Source organism: Pelophylax lessonae, assembly GCF_965119305.1.
Source record: "Pelophylax lessonae genome assembly, chromosome: 10".
Lineage (NCBI taxonomy): Eukaryota > Metazoa > Chordata > Amphibia > Anura > Ranidae > Pelophylax > Pelophylax lessonae.
This window is the reverse complement of record NC_138777.1, coordinates 148,097,850-148,122,883: the sequence shown is the minus strand read 5'-3', so window position 1 is coordinate 148,122,883 and position 25,034 is coordinate 148,097,850. Positions and strand designations below refer to the sequence as shown.

The 25,034-nt window shown below is 45.4% G+C and overlaps 1 protein-coding gene across 1 annotated transcript in view; it reads right to left on the bottom strand.

The window, feature by feature from the left end:
• Positions 1-25,034, bottom strand: part of SF3B2 (splicing factor 3b subunit 2) — a 112,966-nt gene that overhangs the window by 71,711 nt on the left and 16,221 nt on the right. Inside the window, exons 2-6 of the mRNA XM_082270127.1 lie at positions 21,905-21,942; positions 10,429-10,554; positions 10,288-10,342; positions 10,109-10,207; positions 4,989-5,087 (exon numbers count right to left, since the gene is read on the bottom strand). Coding sequence (XP_082126253.1) covers positions 4,989-5,087; positions 10,109-10,207; positions 10,288-10,342; positions 10,429-10,554; positions 21,905-21,942 — 417 coding nt within the window. The remainder of the gene's footprint in view (positions 1-4,988; positions 5,088-10,108; positions 10,208-10,287; positions 10,343-10,428; positions 10,555-21,904; positions 21,943-25,034) is intronic.

The following is a 25,034-nucleotide window of genomic DNA, read 5'->3' as shown; positions in this document are numbered from 1 at the left end:
GTCGGATGGACCAAAACATAATTTCCCAGAGGTGTTCTATTGGATTTCGATCAGGCAAACATGGGGGCCATTCAATTATAATTCCTTCAACCTCCAGGAACTGGCTGTATACTCTCGCCACATGAGGCTGGGCATTGTCATGCATCAGGAGGAACCCAGGACCCACTGAACCAGCATAGGGTCTGACAATGGGTCGAAGGATTTCATCCTGATACCGACTGACAGTCAGGGTGCCGTTGTCCAGCATGTAGAGGTCTGTGTGTCACTCCATGGATATTCCTCCCCAGACCATCACTAACCCACCACCATACTGGTCATGCGGAACGATGTTTCAGACAGCATAACGTTCTCCAGGGCTTCGCCAGACCCTTTCACTTTTGTAACATGTGGTCAGGGTAGACCTGCTCTCATCTGTGAAAAACACATGGTGCCAGTGGCAAGAAAGCAATACACCATATCAAGAAAAGGAGAGACAGGGGACCTGTGTCCCTTATGGACTTGAAGAAATGTAAGTTACAGCGAGCACAATAATCTAAGAGGTTCTAAAGCCTAAACATTTTTTACCTTAATGCATTTCTTGAATTTCTCCCCTCACCCCACTTTTACTTACCCGATACCTCATCCAATCCAGCGCTGTGCATGTCTGCAGTTCTCTCCCCTTACTTCTGTGTCTCATTGGCTTTGCTGGGGCACCTATGAAAGCCAGTGATGAGGAAGCGGGGCTGAGACCCGCTGTCAGTGTCAATTTATGCAGCAGCAGTGGTCAGGAGCAAGCATGCACAAGTGCCCCCAAGGGAAGCAGCTTTCCATGGGGGCACTGGACAGAGGAGGGGCCAGGAGTGCTGGCAGGGGACCAGAGAAGATGAGGTTTAGGGCAATGGAATTGCACAGAGCAGGTAAGTATAAAGATGTGGGTTTTTTTAAATACATTTTTTCCTTTATAAATCACTTAAAATTTCTCCAATGTCCATTAAGAGATACAGGAATTTTAAAATCGGGACTTCAAAAAGCAGTCCAACTGAGAGGTTGGAATCAGGAACTGACAGATGACAATTGGAAGGACCAATTTCCAATTCTGAACCAGAAGAGGTGAAGCAAAAGTTACAAAGAACCAACCCTAATGTTCAGGACAGAAGAGCCAACCCCAAGAAGACAGACCACACTTGAGGGACACTGAGCCTGTATTCGCAATAGTTGTGAGCTACAACCACCAACAAGTGGAGCAACATAGGGTACCTCTTGGAGAGGAAAAACAAGGTATGGGTATGGTTAACAACCAAAACACTGGGCTTTTTTCTCAGCATCAAAAGCGGATCCCTACAGGGAAAATACAGGTCCACAAGAAAGACCCACAGGTCTATGGGTGACCAAACACCACAAGCTTTATACTACCAGCCCCTGAATCGAGGGAAGGAATATGGATGCCTGGCCAGACATCCAATCTCACTATATTTACAAGGCAAAGAGAAGGTCCAGTATAATATTCCAAAGGGATAACCAAAGGACCTATGGAAATGTAGACAACCCTAAAGGGTAAAACCCCAAAGTCAGACTGAACAGAAATTGGGGTGCAAAGAGGTACTCCAAAAAGGGCAGGCTGTAATGGGAACAGAAGGGCAGGCTGTAATGGGAACAAAAACTACCACAGACAGGTGCACAAAACATCAGAAGGCAAAAGGATGGGCAAAACCCCTCCAATAAGACACCTGGCAGTGTTGTTGGGGCATGACTAGGAACCCCTGTAGGATCAACCCAATCTAGAACGCAGAAATAAGCACCATCTCATCAGTCCAACGAAGCATCCACACCTGTGGAAACAAGTGGCAGGAACCTTAGCCATACAGCTAAGAACAGAACATGGCTCAGGAAGGGATCTAAAAAGGCTTCCTCAAGAGATTATGGATCAGCAACTGCAGGAGGAGAAGATCTGTGGGTGTACACTGTCCAACATAAAGCACCTGCTGCAGGATACTAGTGTGAGCTGTCAATCCAGGAAAACACCTAGCCCTACAATAGTTTTTTTCTTCCTGCCATGTACGAGATGGGGGCACCCAGATGCGCAAACTTCGCCCTCTGGAATAGAGGCTACAGTTTGAAAAGAGCCAGAAGGCTATGCAGTTGGTTAGGAATAACATCCTCAACATCATCCAGCATAGGGACTAGGTCACTCCCCCTAACCCAAGAAGAATGTCTGAACATTTCCAGAGCTGAGGGCACTAAAACACCAAAGTAATGTCCAATGGAGTAGAGGTCAAACCTTAAGGCTGCATTCACACTTGAGCGTAGCGTTTTTTACCGCGATTTTACCGCAATTTTTACCGCGATTTTCAGGCGTTTTTCATTGACATCTATCAAAAACGCTGGTAATCAGCCCAAAAAAGAAGCTCATGTACTTTTTTCAGCTACAGGCGTTTTGCAAAACGCTCAGATGTGAACAGGGGTCATTTAAATGAATGGGGTTTTACATGTTGGGCGTTTTGGAACGTTTTTTTTGAGTGTTTTTGGAGCTGAAAAACACTCAAAAACGCCCAAGTGTGAATGGAGCCTTAAGAGAGGCTTCCACAAACATTTACAAATGCTGCTCCACTAAAACCTCTAACACAAATTGGTAAACATCATAATTTGCTGAAAATAGGAAAGAAGAAATGCTGACAACCAGCAAAATCTTCCAAAGTTTGGGATAGGACTTTTCAGGGTACAGTAAACCAAAAATATACATATCAACATAAGAAACAAATAAACATAAAAAATATATATATTTTATGGCTGTCAGAATTTTTGAAAAAACGGGACAATTGAACAATATGTCCCATCTGTACATAACATCACAACAAACATATACTGTAAAATAATTTATCCCCAAACAAGAAAAGGGGAAAAGAAAAAAGGGGTTTTTCCAAACCACAATAATGTGTATTGCTACTAGGCAGAACCATAGGCGACAACACTTTCTGCCAAAGGTGAGTACTCTGATGTTCCTCGGCATGATTTACAGTGCAAACCTGCTTTTATATATATATATATATATATATATATATATACATACATACATACATATATACACACACACACATATATACACACACACACATATATACACATAGGGGGGGGGTAGGAAATTTTATATGGCCTTATAGAAGCAAAATGAGATAGATATATTGATTCTATCAATCCCAGATATGTGTATATGGGCAATTGGATTGTATTAAAATTATTTGCCATCCTTCTAAAGCCCGAGACAGCCCAAATGGAGGAGTGTGAGCGGTGAAAAGTGTAGATACAAAGAACCATCCAAGGGAGGTATATCCAAAGCCGTCAGGGTTCCAAACTATGTATCCAGAGATAGGGTGACATGTAGAGATTATCCCCAGACAAGCATCCATCGTTCCATCTGTAACATATATAATATAGGTAACAGTACACTGCAGTGTCAATCCAAGAGGATTAGAAAAGACACTGACAGGTTCAAAGTAATGGCTCCCAGGGGAACCGGTCAGTGTCTTTTTTACAGATTGAAAATAGGACGCTTGTCTGGGGATAATCTCTACATGTCTCCCCATCTCTGGATACATAGTTTGGGACCCTGACGGCTTTGTATATACCTCCCTTGGATGGTTCCTTGTATCTACACTTTTCACCGCTCACGCTCCTCCATTTGGGCTGTCTCGGGCTTTAGAAGGATGGCTAATAATTTTAATACGATCCAATTGCCCATATACACATATCTGGGATTGATATATTGATATAATTTTGCTTCCATCAGGCCATACAAAATGTCCTACCATGTCTGCCTGGTGGGGCCTTGCCTGGAGACACCTCTTGTGTCTGTTCATCTAGCCTTGCTGGTAAGAGCCTGTAAATCATGACGACCCATTTATTGTATGATGGTATTAGGATTTGTGAACTTTGATGTGATTTACTAAACCATGGTTTTGTGTCTTCTAGAGTAACTGTTATATATATCCTCCCGAGGAAGCAGGTTTGCCCTGTGAAACATGTAGAGGAACATCAGTACTCACCTTTGGTGGAAAGGGTTGTCGCCTATGATCCACACGAGACCCGGGGGTTTTGGGGGCCAACTCGGGGCTATAGCCGCGGTAAGGCCCCCCCCTCCCGACGCACAAGCCCCTAAATCAGAAGGAGAGGGAATTTCCCTGAAAGTTAAAGCCGTAATAAACCCAGAATCAAACATAATGCAGCTTACCAATCCTTAGATGCAATGGCTGGATTAGTTTTCCTTTTTTTTTTTTTTTTAACTATTTTCATCTAGTAAACCTGTCAGTAGGTCTGTTGGCAGGGGTGCCAACAAAGGTCAGCTTTTATTTATGTAAAACCTTTGCCATAAAAGTATAAAAACTGTTTGTTGCAACTGATTATAAAGTATAAGCTGGAGTTCAACTTTAATTTGTTACTGTATTTAAATCTGCAAGTACATCTAGCATTTCCCATTCCCCAGACTGATAATGCTGCTGTCCAAATCTGCTTCCTGTGTTCATTCATTCAGAGTGGTGTCTGTATAATACAGGTGGTGTGTTATTGGTTAGATCTCAACCAGCTAATGTTAAAGACACCGGCTCCAAAAATTTGCATCTGAACCGCATCTAAATCACAGCTGAACCACTGTATTGAAAATTTACAGTAAAAAATGGAGGGTAAATTTGCACCGGGCATGTGTGAACCTAGCCCAAGTCTTCCGAGAGCCTGAGCCAACTACACTACACAATGGAATCCATTTTCCTGATGGAAAAAAAAAAAAACACACACACACACACACACACACACACACCTGGGAGGAAGGTATTAGGCTGGCTGACAGGTTTACGGTTTGCTCAATCCTACTGTAGGTGCCAGTATAACCTAAAAGTAAATAATGTCCTATGGACAATAAAGAAGGCCTCTTTCTAATTCGCTTTTAAGGAAGATTTATTTTTTGGCTCCAAGCATTAGTTTAACTCTTCAAAATGATCAGTGAATGAAAAATACATTACCTGTGGTAACCGTCACATTCATCTCCTCTTGCCTAATCTCCTTAAGCTGTAGAATTTTTTCAAGGACTTGAGGAATCTTTGGACCTATGGAAGAATCTTCTGTCTATAGGATGACAAGAGCAAATAAAATTACTCATGCAAAAAACTAAAGAACCAAACTGAAAATAAACAGACACCAGGTTTTAAAAACCCTTTTTGAAGTAAAATTTCTGTGGGCTCTTGCTCATGCCAGAATGACTTTGAATTCCCATACGAATCAAGGGAAAAGCTAAACCCCCTTAAAGCAGGTCAAATTGAGGACAATTGCAGGTCAGATGCACCCATTAAGGAATTCGGGACAATCTTAGAAGCCATTAAGGCTAGCGGTACGCGCTTCCTGATTGGCCGCAAGGCAAACCCCATGCCATTGGCCGAGGAGGTGGCGGGAGTGGAAGGACTGGAGGAGATGTGCCGCCGTTCCCCTGGACTGAGGAGAAGCCGTTGGACGCCGCTGCTGCTCCAGGTAAGGGGGCATGCACGCTGGCCACTGCATTGAAGGGGGCATGCACGCTGGCCACTGCATTGAAGGGGGCATGCACGCTGGCCACTGCATTGAAGGGGGCATGCACGCTGGCCACTGCATTGAAGGGGGCATGCACGCTGGCCACTGCATTGAAGGGGGCATGCACGCTGGCCACTGCATTGAAGGGGGCATGCACGCTGGCCACTGCATTGAAGGGGGCATGCACGCTGGCCACTGCATTGAAGGGGGCATGCACGCTGGCCACTGTGCATTATTAGGGGGGCATGCACGCTGGCCACTGTGCATTATTAGGGGGGCATGCACGCTGGCCACTGTGCATTATTAGGGGGGCACGCTGGTCACTGTGCATTAATAGGGGGGCACGCTGGTCACTGTGCATTAATAGGGGGGCACGCTGGTCACTGTGCATTAATAGGGGGGCACGCTGGTCACTGTGCATTAATAGGGGGGCACGCTGGTCACTGTGCATTAATAGGGGGGCACGCTGGTCACTGTGCATTAATAGGGGGGCACGCTGGTCACTGTGCATTAATAGGGGGGCACGCTGGTCACTGTGCATTAATAGGGGGGCACGCTGGTCACTGTGCATTAATAGGGGGGCACGCTGGTCACTGTGCATTAATAGCAGACTTGTATAAAGTACTCGAAATTTCTACTTGAGTAAAAGTACAAGTGCTCGATCAAAAAATTACTTGAGTAGAAGTGGAAGTGCTCGCAGAAAAAGTTACTTAAGTAGAAGTACTAAAGTATTCAACATTTTTTTTACTTAAGTATTGCAAGTAGTTTTTTCAAAAAATTTGCTACTTAAGTACTAAAAGTAAAAAGTACCAGTAGTTTTGAAAAAAAATTTCTACTCAAGTACTGAAAGTAGAAGTACAAGTACTGTGTTATGTAGTTATTAAAGAAAGAAGTCAAAAGTATGAACATCATATTGTTTTTATTATTTCAAATTATTTATTCAAATGATTAACCGGTGTTTGTTAGTAGTTTCTTGATGCACTTTAAGCGCTGTAGCATCATTTATTTGTTTGTTTCATATTTTCTTTTTATTGGAAAGATTTGGTATAGCAGCTTTTATTATACACAGCCTTTATTTTCGTATGCGCTGATTTACAAATGACATTATACACATTTTTTTTGAGCTTTATGCAACCTGCCATCTACTGTTCTGGCAGTGGTAATTTTTTTAAAAGTAACGAGTAACTATGCAGCACAAAAAAAAAATACTTGAGTAGAAGTATCGAAATCATCGAAAAAATGTAGTGAAGTAAAAGTAGAAGTAGGAGAAAAAAATTCTACTCTAGGAAAGTACAGATACCGCATTTCGGTACTTAAGTACAGTACTTAAGTAGTTCTACTTCGTTACTATACATCTCTGATTAATAGGGGGGCACGCTGGTCACTGTGCATTAATAGGGGGGGCACGCTGGTCACTGTGCATTAATAGGGGGGCACGCTGGTCACTGTGCATTAATAGGGGGGGCACGCTGGTCACTGTGCATTAATAGGGGGGGCACGCTGGTCACTGTGCATTAATAGGGGGGGCACGCTGGTCACTGTGCATTAATAGGGGGGGCACGCTGGTCACTGTGCATTAATAGGGGGGGCACGCTGGTCACTGTGCATTAATAGGGGGCCACGCTGGTCACTGTGCATTAATAGGGGGCCACGCTGGTCACTGTGCATTAATAGGGGGCCACGCTGGTCACTGTGCATTAATAGGGGGCCACGCTGGTCACTGTGCATTAATAGGGGGCCACGCTGGTCACTGTGCATTAATAGGGGGCCACGCTGGTCACTGTGCATTAATAGGGGGCCACGCTGGTCACTGTGCATTAATAGGGGGCCACGCTGGTCACTGTGCATTAATAGGGGGCCACGCTGGTCACTGTGCATTAATAGGGGGCCACGCTGGTCACTGTGCATTAATAGGGGGCCACGCTGGTCACTGTGCATTAATAGGGGGCCACGCTGGTCACTGTGCATTAATAGGGGGCCACGCTGGTCACTGTGCATTAATAGGGGGCCACGCTGGTCACTGTGCATTAATAGGGGGCCACGCTGGTCACTGTGCATTAATAGGGGGCCACGCTGGTCACTGTGCATTAATAGGGGGGCACGCTGGTCACTGTGCATTAATAGGGGGGCACGCTGGTCACTGTGCATTGAAAGGGGGCACGCTGGTCACTCTGCATTGAAAGGGGGCGCACTATATCTTAATTACTGAAGGCCCCTTTCACACTTTTGCGACCTCAAAGTCACACAATTTTTTTTTGCCGCAAAGCAATGCCTATTACATTTTTCTGTTTGCGCCCCCCCCCCCCCCCCCCAAAAAAAAATTTTGAGCACCAGCCACCACCTAAATCCATACCAGACTCGAAATTTAAAAAATAAAACCCACCACAAAAAAATTAATTCATCCAATTCATTCCAGGCCTTTATCTGGGCATGCAGTCCGTTAGGCCAGAAAAGGGGAGGGGGGAATCCATCATGCCACCCATCACCAGTTCTTTGGAGAGGGGGGCCAACTGTATCCCCACCACCCCTCTAGGCCTGGGGTGGGGATGACATTTACTCATCATACCTGAACAGGCGGGCGCCATCTTCTGACAGAACCCCTCTGGGGGACTGTCGGCCAAATAGGAACGCTGCAACTCGGGCCTAGACCCCAGCAGTATGCAACCTGGCGAGACGTTAACTCGCGGGGCCAGTCCCCTTCCAGTGGGATTATGCAACAGCCCACCCAGTGCGGAGCTAAGGCCTGCACGCGCTCGCTGGCCAGCTGGGGTGACATCCAGCCCATCACCCAGATCCGGCATAGTTGCTTGTATATCTCACAGGGAAAAAATCCGGAAAAAAGGCTAACTAAAAAAAAAAAAAATGAATAACTTTGCCAGTACCAGAGATTCCAGGAAGAAACTAGGTCCTTACTCCTAACAAGGCAGATTAAAACTGACATCCTATGAAGGAAGAGAGGGTATACCCCCTGGGACTGCCCATAGGCATAGCCAGAACTTTTTTTCTGCCTAGTGCCCTACTCCTGTAAGGGGCAGTATAACCCGATATGCATCAGAGACTGTGTCCGTCAATGAACGATAGAGAAACATGCACTGTCACTCTACTGACACTGGCTGGGAAGGGGTTAATATTAGGGGCAATCAAACGGTTAACTGTGTGCCTGACCAGTGTTTCTCAACTGTGGGAGGTGCTTTTACTAGGGGAAGACATGGGTCCTAGTCCCTGCTTTGGAGAGACACGTGATCCATGCCATCCCTGTCAGCAATCTGACTTGGTTACACAGGCATATTGCAGTTGTGTCCCCTGTGGCTTATGATCAGCGGATGCCGGCAGACATCGAGTCCACGGTACCTGCGGATTGGCTTCCGCTGTATGTAAAGAGCCGGTGGCAGCGTGCATTCGCACATCCTACCCGGAAATGCAGGATCCCATGTATATATACGTGACCGTGTGCAGAGCGGCTGCCCTGTAGCAGTAAAACTGCTATAGGGTGGTCGGCAACTAGTGAACAACTAGCTATTCACAGTTTGTTATGAAGGGAGGAATGCAAAATGCATGTAAAAACAAATGCAGGTTTTTTGGTTCAGGTCCATTGAAGTCTATTACCTGCAAAACAATCTGCTGTGTGCAAAAGTCCCTGACCCTTTCCAAAAATGCAGCGGCTGAAAAAACCCATAGCTGTGTGTGACGAACACCCATTTGCTGGAACGTTCGCCACGGGCTACTGGAGGAGTGTGGAGGCCAGCCTCCTGCCCATGGACTATGGCCCTGGCTTGTAGGGGAGCGTGGCTCTGGTTGGGGGTGTATGCGGGGGGACCCTTGGAGTACTGTTACTTTGAATTCAAGTCCCTGTCACCCCAAGCGACACAGACTTTGGGCCTAAGCTGCAAAGGACTTCACAAGCTGAGAGACTAAACAGATGCTAATGACATAAGACTCAGCTTTGGTATACTGGGGGGATGTGTATTGACAGTTCTAATAAGGTGTGTTGAAATTGGAGACGGGCTGTCTGAGAGCCTATGTCTGCTGCTTTCATCTATTTAGAGGTTAAGTGTGTTCACACTTCTAGGAATGTGTATTCGGCTATGTTTGGGTTTGTTGTTCGTTGAATTATGATAATGTTGCAGTCTTATTCACCTATTGTCTCTTTCCAGATGGCCAGGTATGTTAATTATGTTCTGTATACCATACATTTGCATGATGTAATCAAGCTCCTAAAACTGTATATATTGCAAGTGAGTTGGTAAATAAAGTGTCATTTGTTTTACCTTCATCAAGCTGGAGGCTGATGTTTGGGGGGGAATTGAGGGGCCAGGACTGCATCACTGGAGATTCTGGGGACCTAAGACAGAAATACTTGGTCCAAGTATTGGGGATCTGTTACACTGTGAATGCGTCCCATAGAAAACCATGTTAAATAGACTGTAGTGCATTTCTGCAAACTGCATAGGTGTGAACCTAGACTTAAGCCAATTTCAAACTGATGTCATGAGTCAAATCCAAAGTCTGTTAAAAAAAAAAAAAAAAAAAAAAACACAAGATTTTCCACTGCCAATTGGTCACTTCGAAAAAAGAAAACTTGCCTCTTTAGATTCATCTCCAGGTGTCTGACCGAGAGCTCGCTGTCGATTAATGGAAGGTATCAGAGGTTGAATAGCAGTTCCAATAGAAAGGTTACCTGCAAATAAAAAACATAGGGCTAGCTGCAGAGATCTGTGGACAGAAATGAGAATTCCCAATAAATGTATCTATTACTACCTCTAGAAAGAATAAGGGATCTTGCGGCAGGAGAATCCTGATCAATGAGTGTTGCCTAAAAGAAAAGATTACAATTTTCTAAGAAATTACAAACAAAAAAGTCTTGATACAAAGAAACACCAACTGCTAATTTTTTCAAACCTTTGGGAGTGAGTCAGTTTGTGCCGTTTTACTTCCTTCTGAATTCATGCCTAATGGAAAAGTCATTCCTAGGTTGGGGGGCGGTGGAGGAGGGGCCGGCAAAGCAGGAAGCGGCATTCCAGCCATCTAGAACCCAAAATATATTGCATAAAGGAATAGTTTTGACAATCCAATAACATTGAGACAACCAGTATAGTCACACATTCTATATATTGCAAACAGTCCATTAGATGCGGTGTCTGCATATTATAATTATATATATATATATATATATATATATATATATATATATATATATATATATATATATATATATATATATAAATATCTGAGAAAGAAAAAAACGATTGCAACCACCACATCTAACAACTGGCAATCTGCAATCTATTACACTTTGTTCTTGGAATCTTTACAAAGCCTAACTCCAGCCAAGTGTTTTCACATTTTGAGGTGTGGAAGCGGTAGAAAACCTCTGGATTTTTATTACTGGACCTTTTTGCTTTACTTTCACCTCCTGTGTTTGGGAGCTATCAGACAAAACAGGAAAAGAGAAAAATCGCCCCAGGTCCAAATGTGCTTCATTTAGCATAAAAAGGTAACAAACATTGTTGTAAACCATGGGTGTCCAACCTTCTGGCTTCTCTGGGCCACATTGAGTGTAGAGAAATTTTCTCGGGCCGCATGTAAAATATATTCTATAGTTAAGGTATATAAGTAATAAAACGCGCCCCCCAGCACAAATTTAAACACAACTAGAGGATGATCCCTTCCGAGGCAGCCTCTGCCTACAGTTAGTTGGAGGCCGCTGTGGCCGTGCCCCCGACCCGACTTCCTTCCTCCCCAGCAAAAAATAAATAAACAATGTCAGGGGGCAGTGGGCCGCATTGCCTGTGGTTCCGGGCCGCAGGTTGGACATGCCTGTTGTAAACAGTCATGCAGAGACAAACACCAAGCAGTAGAGGGCATTACCATGCTTCTATCAAGATGTGCAGAAACCAAAAAGATGTTAAAATTAGGAATTTTTGAATGTTTGTAGGCAATTGTGCTGGTCTAAAATTAAAATTTTAGAACAAAATCAGCAGGTAAGATACAAATTGTGATACTAAGTGTAAACATTCATGATACTGAACAATACACATGCAACCTTCTAAAAGCAAGGGACCATGAAATAATGAGAATAAAAACATTATCTGGCACAGTAGTTTAATAATTAGCTAAAAGGAAGCTAGGTAATCGATATCTACAGATTTTTCTTTTTTTTTTTAATCGAAGGAGAACTGGCCTAAAAGAGTAAAAATATATATTTAAATATTTTATATTAAATTATTTTTTTTAATTTAGCTGTATATTTCTTGCTACTACCATAACCTTCCACTAAACAACCAAACAAATAAAAATTTTCCTGCTCCTGACGATCACAGCGATACCACAAAACAATATTGTCAAATGTATTGGGGCACCTGTCTTTACAGGCACATAAAATTTAATGGCATCGCAGTCTTAGGCCATAGGGTTCAATATTGAATTAGCCCACCCTTTTCAGCTACAGTGGGGAAAATTTTTTTTGATCCCCCTGCAAATTTTGTAAGTTTGCCCACTTACAAAGAAATGCAGGGTCTAAAATTTTTGTCATAGGTGTATTTTAAAAGAAAGAGATTAACCAAAAATCCAGAAATTAAAAACACGCGATCTAAATTGAATTGCAGTTGAGTAAAATAAGTATTTGAGCCCCAAGCAAAACATAACTTAGTACAGTACTTGGTGGAGAAACCCTTGTTAGCAAGCAAAGAGGTAATTTGTTTCTTGCAGTTGGTTACCAGGTTTGCACACATCTCAGGAGGGATTTTGGTCCACTCTTCTTTACAGATTTTCTCTAAACCCTTAATGTTTCTTGGCTGTCACTTGGCAACTCAAAGTTTCAGCTCCCTTCATACATTTTCTATAGGAATAAGGGCTGGGGTCTGGCTAAGCCACTCCATTACCTTAATGTGCTTCTTCTTGAGCCACCCCTTTGTTGCCTTAGTAGTATGGTTTGGGTCACTGTCATGCTAAGAGACCCATCTTAAGTTTTCTAGCTGAGGGAACAAGGTTCTGATCCAAAATTTTTCCAATACATGGCTCGTCTATTGGCCCCTCAATGTGGCAAAGTGGGTCTGTACTTTTAGCAGAGAAAAAGCCCCAAAGCATCAGGTTTCCACCTCTGTGCTGGACTGTAAGGATGGTTTTGGGGTCAAAGTCAGCATTTTTTCTTCCTCCAAACTGGGCGAGTCCCCCTCCTCAAGAAAGCACATCTACAATGAACCTTTATGCCAATGAACTTCTAAATGATTCAGGGAAGGACTGGGAGAAAGTGCTGTGGTCAGATGAGACCAAAATTGAGCCCTTTGGCATTATCTCAACTTGCAGTGTTTGGAGGAAGAAAAATGCTGACTATGACCACAAGAACACCATCCCTACAGTCAAGCACAGAGGTGGAAACATGATCCTTTCGGGCCGTTTCTCTGCTAAAGAGGTACAAACTGAGTTTGCCAAATTGAGGGGCCAATTGACAGAGCCATGCATTGTAAAATCTTGGTCGAGAACCTTTCCTCAGCCAGAACACTGAAGATGGGTCTTCCAGCAGGACAATGACCCAAAACATACCGCCAAGGCAACAAAGGAGTGGCTTAAGAAAAAGCACATTAAGGTCATGGAGTGACCTAGTCAGTCTCCAGACCATACTCCTATACAAAATTTATGGAGGAAGCTGAACATTTCAGTTTCCAAGGGAGAGCCAAGAAACCTTAAGGATTTAGAGAAGATAGCAGAAAGAATAAAAAAAAAAAAAAAAAAAAAAAAAAAGGACGACCTTCATCCGCACCGCCGGCTCCCATCGCTGTCAGTCTGCAATTGTGACCAGGAATACTACCCTGCAGTAGAGCGATTCGAAAGTGAGGCTGGAAGCGCTTGTGGAGCGCAGTGTAGAAGGTATGACGTCAATGGCGGTGCAGGGGATGATCTATGTGGACAGCTTTCCCCCCCAGATGCCTGCATACTTCGATGTGCCCGTTTTAATTAACCATGTGAGTTGCTAAATGTTGTACCTTCATTAAATGTAACCATATTGCTACACTTCAAGACACCTCTTCTATTTTAGGGCCGGTTCACACTATAGCGAGTGCGCCGATCGCATGTAATTTGGAGCGTACTGCTCCTTCATTACATGCGATCGAAATTACATGCACCAAACACGCACATGACCCTTTTTTCCAGCCGCATCAGGATCGGATCGCACAGTGGTTCACACTTGTGCGATCCGATCCTGTGCGAACTGTCAGATCGCACTGTGATATGCGATCAAACTGGGGGTGTCGTTAACATTTCATTGACACCCCCTGCGTATCGCATATGGCAGTGTGAACTGCCAGATGTGCATTTGCGATGCGGGAACAGGCTGCAAATTCGCAGCCTTCCCGCATCGCACAAGTGTGACCCGGCACTTAATCCAAGGTTTTACTGTAATGGGATTTTTGTAATTACTGTAAAATCCATTTCTCTTTTGTTCATTGATGGACACAGCTCTCCACTATTCAGATCCACAGGGTTATATTGCCCTCTTCAGGAGTAGGAACCTAGGCAGAAAAAAAAAAAAAAAAGAAGACTTGGCTATGCCTATTGGCAGCCTTAGGTGGTATACATCCCTCGTTCTGCTATAGGCCTTCAGTTTGGTAACATGCAGGGTCAGAAGTATTAAAACTCCAAAGAAAAGTGGGTGCTATATCCATCAAATGCAGAGAAATGGATTTTACGGTAATACAAAAATCCAATTTTCTCTTTCGCTCATTGACAGACTCACGGCTCCATTATTCTAAAAACAGGGATGTCCCCAAAGCAGTGCCAAACATGAGGGGGTGGGAAAACAGAAAATCAAGGCAAGTCAGCGTCAATAGTCAACCAGGTAAACAGGAGCTAAAGAAAGGAAAAAAAAAAAAAAACTGGAGCCAAACCTGAACAATACACCCCCAAAGAGGGAACAGACCACATAAACTGCAGTCTGCAAAACTTTGCGGCCAAAAGGAAGCATCCGCAGATGCCAACACATCCACTTTGTAGAATTTAGTGAGAGTGTGCGCCGACAACCAAGTGGCCGCCTGGCAAACCTGCGCCACTGACGCCTGATGACGGAAGGCCCAAAAAGCACTAAATGCCCAAGTTGAGTGCGCTGTTGCAGGGAAAGGAGGAACCCGACACTTGATAGAATAGAGCCAAATCATCCTCTGTCTGATCCATCTGGAAATGGTCACAGAAGAAGCGGACAACCCTTTTCTCGGCCCGTCCGTGATCACAAATAGTGAGTCTGACCGCCGAAAAGACTCTGTGGCTGCCAAATACACTCAAATTGCCCGAACCACATTTAGGGCATGCAAAGCAAATTCCTTAGGATGTTTGGGCCTGGGACACAGGGAAAGCAACACAATGTTTTTATTCAAATGGAAATCAGACTACCTTAGGAAGGAATGACTGACATGGGCGAAGAACCACCTTATCTTTGTGGATCACCAAGTAGGGGGTACGACAAGAACGCCGCCAGCTCCCACATCCTGCGAGCAAAGGTGATAGCGACCAAAAAGGCCACCTTTTGGGACAACGTAAGAAGGGGAATCTCCAGAATATTTTCAAAGGGAGGCTTCAGGAGAACTGAAAGCACCAAATTCAGATGCCACAGCAGTAGAGGAGACCCTACTGGTGGAGTCAGAGGTCAAACCCCTTGAATAAAAGTACGTAGAAAGGAGTGCGTGGCCAGGGATTGCTGAAAGAAGACTGCCAAGACCGACACCTGGCCCTTGTTGGTACTCCAGGCCAATTTCTGCTCGATACCTCGTTGAAGGTTGGTCAAAATCCGAGCAACGAAAAAGGTGAACTGAGGGTAAGCCCCAATTGACTCACACCACGTAATGTACGCTTTCTACGTACGATGGTAGATCTTCCTAGGAGGTAGACTTCCTAGCCTTCAGCAGTGTCGGAATCACGGACCAAGCAAACCTCTATCCTTCAGCACCTGGCTTTCAACAGCCAGGCCGTTAAAGCCACTGACTGTAAAGCAGGAAGGAAGATTGGCCCTTGGGACAGTAGATCCTTCCAAAGAGACACCCTCAAGGGGACGTTGGTGACCAGTCCCACTGGGTTGGCCTACCAAGACCGGCGAGGCCAGTCCGAGGCCACTAAAATGACCAGAATCCCTTCAGCCTTGATCCTGCGCAAAAGCCGCACCAGAAGCTTGAGGAGGAAAGGCGTAGATCAGATGATACTGGCCCCACGGGGCCATCAGAGCTTCCTTGCCACAAACTTCAGTGCCTGTTAAGCCAGGACACCAACAGATCCACCTCCGGGGTGCCCAACTGGAGACATACCCGATGAAACACAAACGGGTGAAGGGACCACTCCCCTTGCTCAAACACCTGCTGACTGAGATAATCCGCCTGCCAGTTTTCCACTCCTGGAAGGTGAAGAGCCAGAATGAAGCCTTCTGCCCACCAGTGGATGCCTGCTACTTCCAGGACTGCCAACATACTCTTTGTTCTGCCCTGGTGATTGACATAGGCCACTGCCGTGGCATTGTACAAACGGATCCATACTGGGAGCCCCCCCCCGGAGTCTATTCATCCAGTAATCCAGGCACAGCTTGATTGTCCGAAGTTCCAAGACATTTATCGGTAATCTGGACTCAGCATCCAGCAGACGTCCTCTGACGAAACACGTAGGGTGGAGTCTAATATGTCATACGTCACTTCCGGTTTGTGGAGCTCGGGCCGTAGAACGCGGAAACTTCCCGGCTACCACGCTGATCTAGAGCAGCCGACACTGAGTTACTATGTGTCCTTGTTGCATTGACTGAATTTACACCTTGCTTCATGGGGTCTCCTTTCTGTGCTTGAGCATTTAGAGTACCTGCCCTTTGCTCAGTCTGGACTGGAGGGAACCCCGAATTGATCGGTACAGCCTTATTACTGACCAACCAAGCAAACAGGTCGTATATCATATGGTGCGACACCTAGTGGCCAGACTGGTGTACGCAACCTTTTTCTTTCTTCTCTAATTTATATTTGATTTATAATGATTCCAATTCTGGACCAAACAAAAGGTCCCCAAAGAAAGGTAAACCACACAATTTGATCTTAAAAGCTGAGTCCCCGCACCACGTCTTTAACCAAATTGCACACCTGGCCGAATTGACCAGAACTGAGGATCTAGCAGACATTTTAATTGATTCCGCAAAGGCATCAGCCATGTATTTAACTGCCTTAAAACAGCAGAAGAAAAGACCCCAATAAATCCTTCCTAGGTGTTCCAGATTTCATACGAGTTTTAAGCTGTTCCACCCAGCACTCCAAATTCCTGAAAACCATAGATGGCTTAAGGCTGGACGCAGAAGAATCCCAAGCCTTCTTAAGAAGTGAATCTGCCCTTTTAGCCTTTGCCTCCTTTAAAAACGCCCATATCTTCGAATGCCAAATCAGTGCAGCGAGAAACCTGAGAAAAGGCTGCATCCACTCTAGGCCTTTTATTCCAGACCTGGATTCCTCATCCTCAAAGGGGAACCTTCTCTTAAGAGATTTAAAGAAAGGGGCTTGTTCAGGTTCCTTCCACTCTTTAATGGCTTCTGTCAGAACCTTGTGTACTGGGAAAACCCTGTGCTTAGACTCGTCTAAATCACTGATACATCTTATGTACAGACAGCTGGATCTTTTCTTCTTGAATTTCAAGAGTAGTGTAGATTGCTTTGAGCAAATCACCTCTTCTAAAGACAATTTATATTTTGAGGTTCTACCAATATCCTCCTCTTCCGAATCCCTGAGGGAAGGAAGTGTACTTGCTACTTCCTCTGAGTCACTGGTCTCTGCCGACTTGGAGGTGGATGCCAAGGAGCTAGATAAAAGTACTCTGCTGGGAGTCTGTCTGTGCAGCTGGAACCATAACCAATAAGGAATGGACAGAACTCAGAGTATCAGTTAACTCTTTCACAGAAGAAAATAAATCGTTGCACTGTTGTGCAGACTCTCCTTTAACAAGGTCTGCTATATAAGATTTGCACAGAGGTTTTGGCCAAGTATCTCTTAAGGGATTCTTGCAAGAAGGACATTTCCTTGATACAGAGGGGAACCTGGCTTTAATCTGAATTAAAAAAACAGAAAAGACCCTATTACCTACCGAAACACACAAAAACTAAGCAAAATCCAGATAGACACCAAACACAAGACTCCCAGTTAAACACTGAAAGGCTGAGACCATTACACTCAGCACTAAGAGCGGCAGGCGCCAAAGGAGGGCGAAGGATAAACCACAACCAAAGGCTCAATAGTGAAAATAAAGAAAGTACACTTCTTGCCTGAGCCTGGACGGTGCCGACGGTGCTAGTGGTGCCTGCTGACCTCTCATCCATCCTTGCAGAGAGCGCAGCGGAATAGGGCAGAAACTATTCCTTTTTCAAATAGGCCGCTCTGGCGACCGGAAACACCGACCTCTGACCTGCTGACGATTCTTGCGCTCCAGCGGCCGGAATCAACGCCGCACGCACTCGCTGGAAGTCCCGCCTACCGGACATTCCGAGCCTTGGCCAAAGACCTGCCTCTCCCAAAAAGAAAAAAAAAAATCATTGAGGCCTCTGCTCCCCTGAGCCAGAAGAATAATCTCCGGAACAACCCCCCCCCCCCCCAAGTAACATAGGGGGTGCTGGGATGGTCACAAAAAGGAGCTAAGCCAACCCCACCTAGAGAGCGCAGCCCCTTAAGGTTTCTAGAAGTGCTTCCACCATGGCAGAAGAAACACAATAACTGAAGGCATGGTGGAAGAGGAGGAATTTAAAGACTGCAGTGTTTCCTTGGAAATTGGGTGGAGCTACGCTCTCTCCAGGTGCTGTCCTGAAAAGCAATTTGAGAAAAAACACCCTGGCTGAGGCTGAGTCCAGAGTCAGACCCACATAGTCCAGTTTTGTGGACGGAAACCAGAGCAGACTTCTGAAGGTTTAGAAACCAATCAAACTCCCTCAGAGTTTGCAGAGTAAATTCCAAGTTGTCCATCAGAGCAGTTGGAGATCCCCGCTCACAGAAGATGATCGTCCAGGTACCCCAGTATCGCAATCCCCCGCAGACGCAATAAAGCTAGCACTTGGGCCAACACATTGGTGAAGACCCAAGGAGCAGAGGTGAGACCAAAGGGTAACGCCACAAACTAAATGCTCCTCACCCGCGGCAAAGCGGAGGAAGCGCTGGTGACCGGCACATATTGGAATGTGAAGGTAGGCGTTCTTGATGTCGATAAAAGTGAGAAAAATCACTGGAGGTAGGGACGCCACTACTGTGCGAATGGACTCCATTCAGGACTTCTGTACCCGCACAAACCAGTTTAGTGCCTTTGGGTCCAAAATTGAACGTACCTTGTCTTCCTTCCTGGGAACTGTAAAGAGGGTTGAGTAAAACCCCTGAAAACTTTTCAAAGTCGGAAGCGGGACAATCACCCCTTGAAGTAACAAATCTTGCCCTGCCCCAAAGAGATCCCGTAAGTGATCTGGGGAAAGTGCAGGTTGGAAGGGAGGAAACTTTTCGGAGGATAAGACCGAAACTCAATCTTGTACTGGGACCAAATAACGGAGACCCTGAGGGACGAAAAGTCCTCTTATGAACCGAGAATGGCCCACATCTATGACGGGGCTCCTTGCCCTTGGTAGCCTGCAAAAGAAGAGTACTCTTTCCCCCCTGGGAGACCCTCAATGACGTCATCCAAAGAAGCTCCAAACAGGCGATCCCCTGCAAAAGGGGAGATCAGATAAGGCCTTCTTAGAAGTCTGGTCCGCAGACCAGCATTCCAGTCAGATAATAGGCCCGAAGGACCATTGCGGATACAGGCAGCCTAGAAATCAAAGGAGCCGCATCCAAAGAGGCATCACAGATAAACTGTAGCCCCTGGACCAACTGATCCACCAGCTCCGCAAAGGCAGGGGGAAACTGTTTTCCTTCCAGATCCCGGCGTAAATGTTTAGCCCACTCTGTCAAAGTTTGCAACACCAGGGCAATAGTAAATACTAGCCTAAGTGCCGAACCAGCCACAGTGAACACATGGTGTGCCAGAGCCTCCTCAGACAGAATTAAGGTAGCTTTATTTAACCTGGGAACCGGCGAGTCCCCTACAGGTGGGACCCTCCACTTTTTAAACACTTAAGCCCCGGAAGATTTTACCCCCTTCCTGACCAGGGGTTTTTTTGTGATTTTTTACTGCATGATTTTAAACGGACAATTGCGCAGTCAAGCGACGCTGTACCTAAACGAATTTGACGTCCTTTTTTTCCCACAAACAGAGCTTTCTTTTGCTGGTATTTGATCACTTGTGCGATTTTTTGATCATGCGCTATGAACAAAGAGCGTAAATTTTGCAAAAATAATATTTTTCACATTTTTTTTTATATGAAATGGATGGCGGCGATCTGCGATTTTTTTGCGGGACTGCGACATTGCGGCGGACAGATCGCACCCTTGACTGACATTTTTGACACTTTTGGGGTTACCAGTGACATTACTGCAGTAATCAGTGCTATACATATGCACTGTTACTGTAAAAATGACACTGGCAGGGAAGGGGTTAACTGTATTGGAGAGGGAGGGGTTAAGTGTGTCCTAGGGGCGTGCTTCTAACTGTGATGGGACATGGCTACTACTGTAAAAACAGATCAACGGTCCTACATAGTAGAACTGTCTGATCTCCATTTTTACACAGGGGAAAATGACAGGCGGCTTGTTTACATTAGCTGCCTGCCTTTCTCCCTCTCTACCGATGATCGCAGTGTGACCGGCGGACATCGGGTCCGCCGGTCACGCGCATGGACTCCTCAGTGAACGAGCCGGGGCGTGCGCGCGCGCTCGCCCGCTATTGGTTTACAAGCCTGTCACAGGCTAGTGACATATATATACGTCACTTTGCCTGGCCGGGGCTGACCGCCGCAGTATATGTACTTGCGGCAGTTGGCAAGCGGTTAAGCAGGGTGCAATTTGGCGCCTTCGACGCAGCATCCTCCAGTTTTAAAGTTTCACGCACTGAAACAATCAGTGTATCCACCAGCGCCTTTTCATGCACAGCCAGAGAAGCAGAATCATCCTCACTATCTGAGCACTCGGGGCGTGGACGCAGACCCAATAGAGTGACTCGTGTCCGCAGCAGCTGAATCAGATTCAGGATCTGATGAGACAGATGAGGCGGGGGACATATAGCGCCCAAGCGGCGACTCACAGTGACCAACGAGATTTTAGAGGAGCTAGGGAAGGATTGAAACCCGGGGGTTTCACCATCCCAGGGAGGGGACCCACGTCTACCTCAAATCCCTCCAGGGGAGGGGGGGCAGCTACTTTAACTTACCATACCAGGAAACAGGATGGGCGCCGCTCGGAACAGACCACCGCTCCATCAGAATGGGGGGCTGTCGGGAAGGAGGAACGCTGCGACTCAGGCCAAGACAGATTATATGCACCCTTGCGAGATGTTTCTCGCAGACCAGCCGCCCCCCGTCCAGTGTGGCTATGTCGCGGCCAACCTCGCGCGGAGTTGAGGCCTGCGTGTGCTCGCTGGCAAGACTTGGGGGGGACCCTCTGGATCTAGATTATGCAGTCAGTCGCCCAGTCCGGTAGTGGATTGTGGATTCTCACAGGAACAAAATATGTAAAAAGTTCCATTCAAAAAGGAAAAAAAATTGCCAGGACCAGAGATCCCAGCAAGGAGCTAGGTCCTTACTCCCGACTAGGCAGTAAAAAAAAAAAAAAAAAGTGCCTATAGCTGAGTGGGAGTTTGCCCCCTGGGACTGCCCCAAAGGCGTAGTCAAGCTTTTTCCTGCCTAGTGTCCTACTCCTGTAGGGGGCAGTATAACCCAATGGTCAAGAAGATAAGGAGCCGTGTCTGTCAATGTACGAAAGAGAAAAGATTTTGCCTACATTTCTACTCTAACAATTACAAAAAATAGCAGGAAATTTCATCCAGTACAGCACAAATGCTTCTAACATTTGACCAACAAATGGGGATGACAAACAACCTGTGACATCAAGACCAGCTTGGAAGAAAAATGTGTATGAAAAAAAAACAAAAAAAAACAAAAAAACACGTATATAGGGGCATGAGGAAGGGGTGCCAATTTAAACCTTAGACATAAAAATTTAAAATGCATCTAAAACTACATCTCCACTTAAGTTACCCTGGCCACAGGGTGACGATGAGCAATTTCACAGCAGGATGAACAGTGCTGTCACCCTGTTAAAGGTAATAAATAAAAAATGGATCTACTGAATTGACAAAATGAACATACATTTATCTGCTTATTTTGCTCATAGTTCCACTATGATGAACAATGCGTGAAGGAAGAAAATGTATTTTAGTAGGAAGCTAATAAGGTTGTGTTCCTTTTGGTGCTCTTTTGTTAAGTATTTGTTCAGAACAATGACACTGATTTTTGTAAAGGTACCTGTACACCTGTGTGCTCCATAAGGTCATCTCTGCTACCTGCAACAACAAATAATAAAGAATTAGTTGACACAAACATATGCTAACCGGCTAATCTGCTGCAAGCCCAAAATTAGTTAAACGGATTCTTAAGACTTCACACGTTTTACCTTAATGCATTCCCTCCATTAAGGTAAAAATGGTTCCAGTAGCAGTATCGTCCCCACGCCCCCCTTATATTTACCCAAGTCCTCGCTCAATCCAGCGCTGTACCAGTCTGTAGTGACTCTTCCCTCTCCCTGCTCTCATAGGCTTTGAGGGGGCATTAGGAGCCATTTGCTGCCGCTGCCGTCAGCCAAATAATGTGATGAGAGAGCGCGGGGGGTCGTCAGTTGTCAGGGGAGTGAGACTGAGCCATGCTGGGTGTGTCTATGGACATGCGCACCCAAAGAAAGCAGATTCCTATGGGGGAGCACAGAGAAGAGCAGCGGTGAGGGGCTGCGTTGTGCAATTAGTCTGTACTACATAGCAATAGCCGCAATATTCCGGGTGCTGCTCACTCATCACTGCCACCAATCAGAGAATGCCTTGGGTTTTTTTTTCCAGTGAAAATAATGGGGTTCTCTTACTACAAGGGATGGGGACAAGGAGCAGACTATGTTACAATCTCAACCTCATTTACCATCCAGCAGCGCCTGGAGGATAGTGGCTCCTACTCCAACACTGTATCAATGCAGCACAGCCTACTAGAGTGATTTTCAGCATCCCCAGGGGCCCCTCATGATCTCCAATATGCATACTTTCATTGAGTCAAGCTAAACCAATGTTCCGTTTGTCAAAAAGAAAGCCCAACTCACATCAAAACGTGTTATTTTGTTTTGGAAAGGAATGAGGAGGCAGGGGTCATGTTTTTATTGCTGGCTGTCATACTGAGATTTCATGAATTTTCTGAAAATGGACAAGCATTGATGGAAAATCTTTCCACTGGGGCAACAAATAAAGCATTTTGAGTCAAGTGGGAAAGGGTTAAAAAAAACCTTAAGAGTTTTAGTACTATATAGGACTCCCAAATGCCAATTACAGGAATTCAGACAGTTTCTGCTGGCTTACTATTTATTGTTAACTCAACAGGGTGCGCAGCAACTTGTAGACTTATCTCCTTAATTTACATCTGAGTTTTACTGAGCACTGGGAGTACACCTATTGCTACACTCCAGGCACTTTGACAGGAGACACAGCCTTCTCACACATAGCATCTCCGCCAACCCACAGATGAATTTGTATTTTATGAATGGGTTAACAGAATGCACAGCAACTGTGATTGGGCAGTAAGAGAGAAGGTGGAGGGGCAGACAGTGGCTGCATGTACCTATAAAGCTGTAGAAGCTGAGACTAGAAGGTCCAGTATCAGAGAACTATAAATATAGTGATAGCTGTTCTCCTGGCGCTCAGTAGATTTTAAATCAAAAGGGATAAATCCATGAGGTAATACGCACCTCTTTGGACAAAGTATAAGGCTCGGGCAAAACCTAACGAATGCTAAACCTGCTCTCTGTCACATTCTAAACCTAATCTATCTAACCATGTAAAGCAAAAAATAAAATAGCTATAGTTAACTTTCTTGCAGCCAATCCGGTCCCAGCAGGCGGGTGCAGGAGAGGCACTCGACAACGGAAGCCTCGTAGTAACTCTATGGGTGACGTCACTTACCAGCCATTTCACAGCAGCTGTCGGGCCTCTCCTGCACACAGCTTCCGCCGCTGGAGACCCGACCGGATTGACGGCATAATAGGCAAGTACAGCAATTTTTGCTTTACAGGGTTAGATAGTTTAGGTTTAGAATGTGGCAGAGAGCAGGTTTAGCGTTAGTTTTTGCTGGGACAAACACTTTAACCCACAGCAATGCAGAACATTTTACAAAGAGGCTAAATTCCTACAGTTCAGCCATAACAGCCAACCCCACACCCCTTCCAATTTTTTTTGTACAGACAATAAGTGAAGAAAAATATTTCTAATGAGGTCACAGACAGAAATTTGGATTCTTCTTCACTCTACCAATATAAAGAGAAAAATTCTGTCCAGATTTATGTTATGTTCACACTCATGCGTTGCGGGAACATGTGAAAAATCACGAGCTTTACTGCAATGTACAAAACTGCTCAGTCCTTTTTGCAGATGCAGGGTGGTGCCATTAATTCCTAATGCGCGCTTAAACACGGAGTAACAAAGTAAAGTTTTGTGGTGTGGGACGATTCTTAACAAGGGTAAGGCACGTCTTTTGCACATAGGTTATCCCACTGAAATGAAAGCAGTAGTAAACCGCTGGAAAAAAAAAAACAAAAAAAAAAAAACCTGCAAGACGATAGCATAATGTGCTAGAATGCATCGCATACTAGCACATTATGAAATACCTTATAATGAAGCCCCCGCAGGTGCGCCCAGTCACCATTGAGGGGGCTGACATGTTCCCTTGGCGATTCTTCCAGGTTCAGGCGCTGTGAGAGCCGCGATGACCTCACTCCCACGCGTCCTCAGAAGCCCTCCGTTCTGGAAAGGAGCTCTGAAGTTCCAACACGATACACCAGACCTTCAGAGCGCATGCGCCGCTGTTAGCGACTGCATGCAGGGTTAAGGGGATAACTGGATTTTTGTTTACTGTAAAATCCTTTTCTCTGAAGTTCATTGAGGGACGCAGTCTCTGTTCTTCATAAAAGTAGTAGGACACTAGGCAGAAAAGGGAGACTAAAAACACCCTGAAACGGCAGCCTGCAAAACTTTGCGGCCACTTTGAGGCAACTGCAGATGCCAGCACATCCACCTTATAAAAAAAATTTGTGAAGGTACAAATAGATGACCAGGTAGCCGCCTTGCAAACCTGAACCACAGATGCCTGATGGCGAAAGGCTCAGGAATCACTAAGCGCTGGAGTAGAATGCACCTTAACAGAGAAAGGTGGAACCTGACCCTTAATTGAATAAGCCTGCACAGCTGTCTGACTGATCCATCTGGAAAAAGTCGCAGCAGACGCAGGCAGCCCTTTCTTTTTGGCCATCCATGAGTACAAAGAGCAAATCTTACCTTCAAAAAGACTCAGTAGCCCAAGGTGGCAACGGAGGTCGCACCAGAGGTGCCAAGTGGCGCACCCCCTGGAT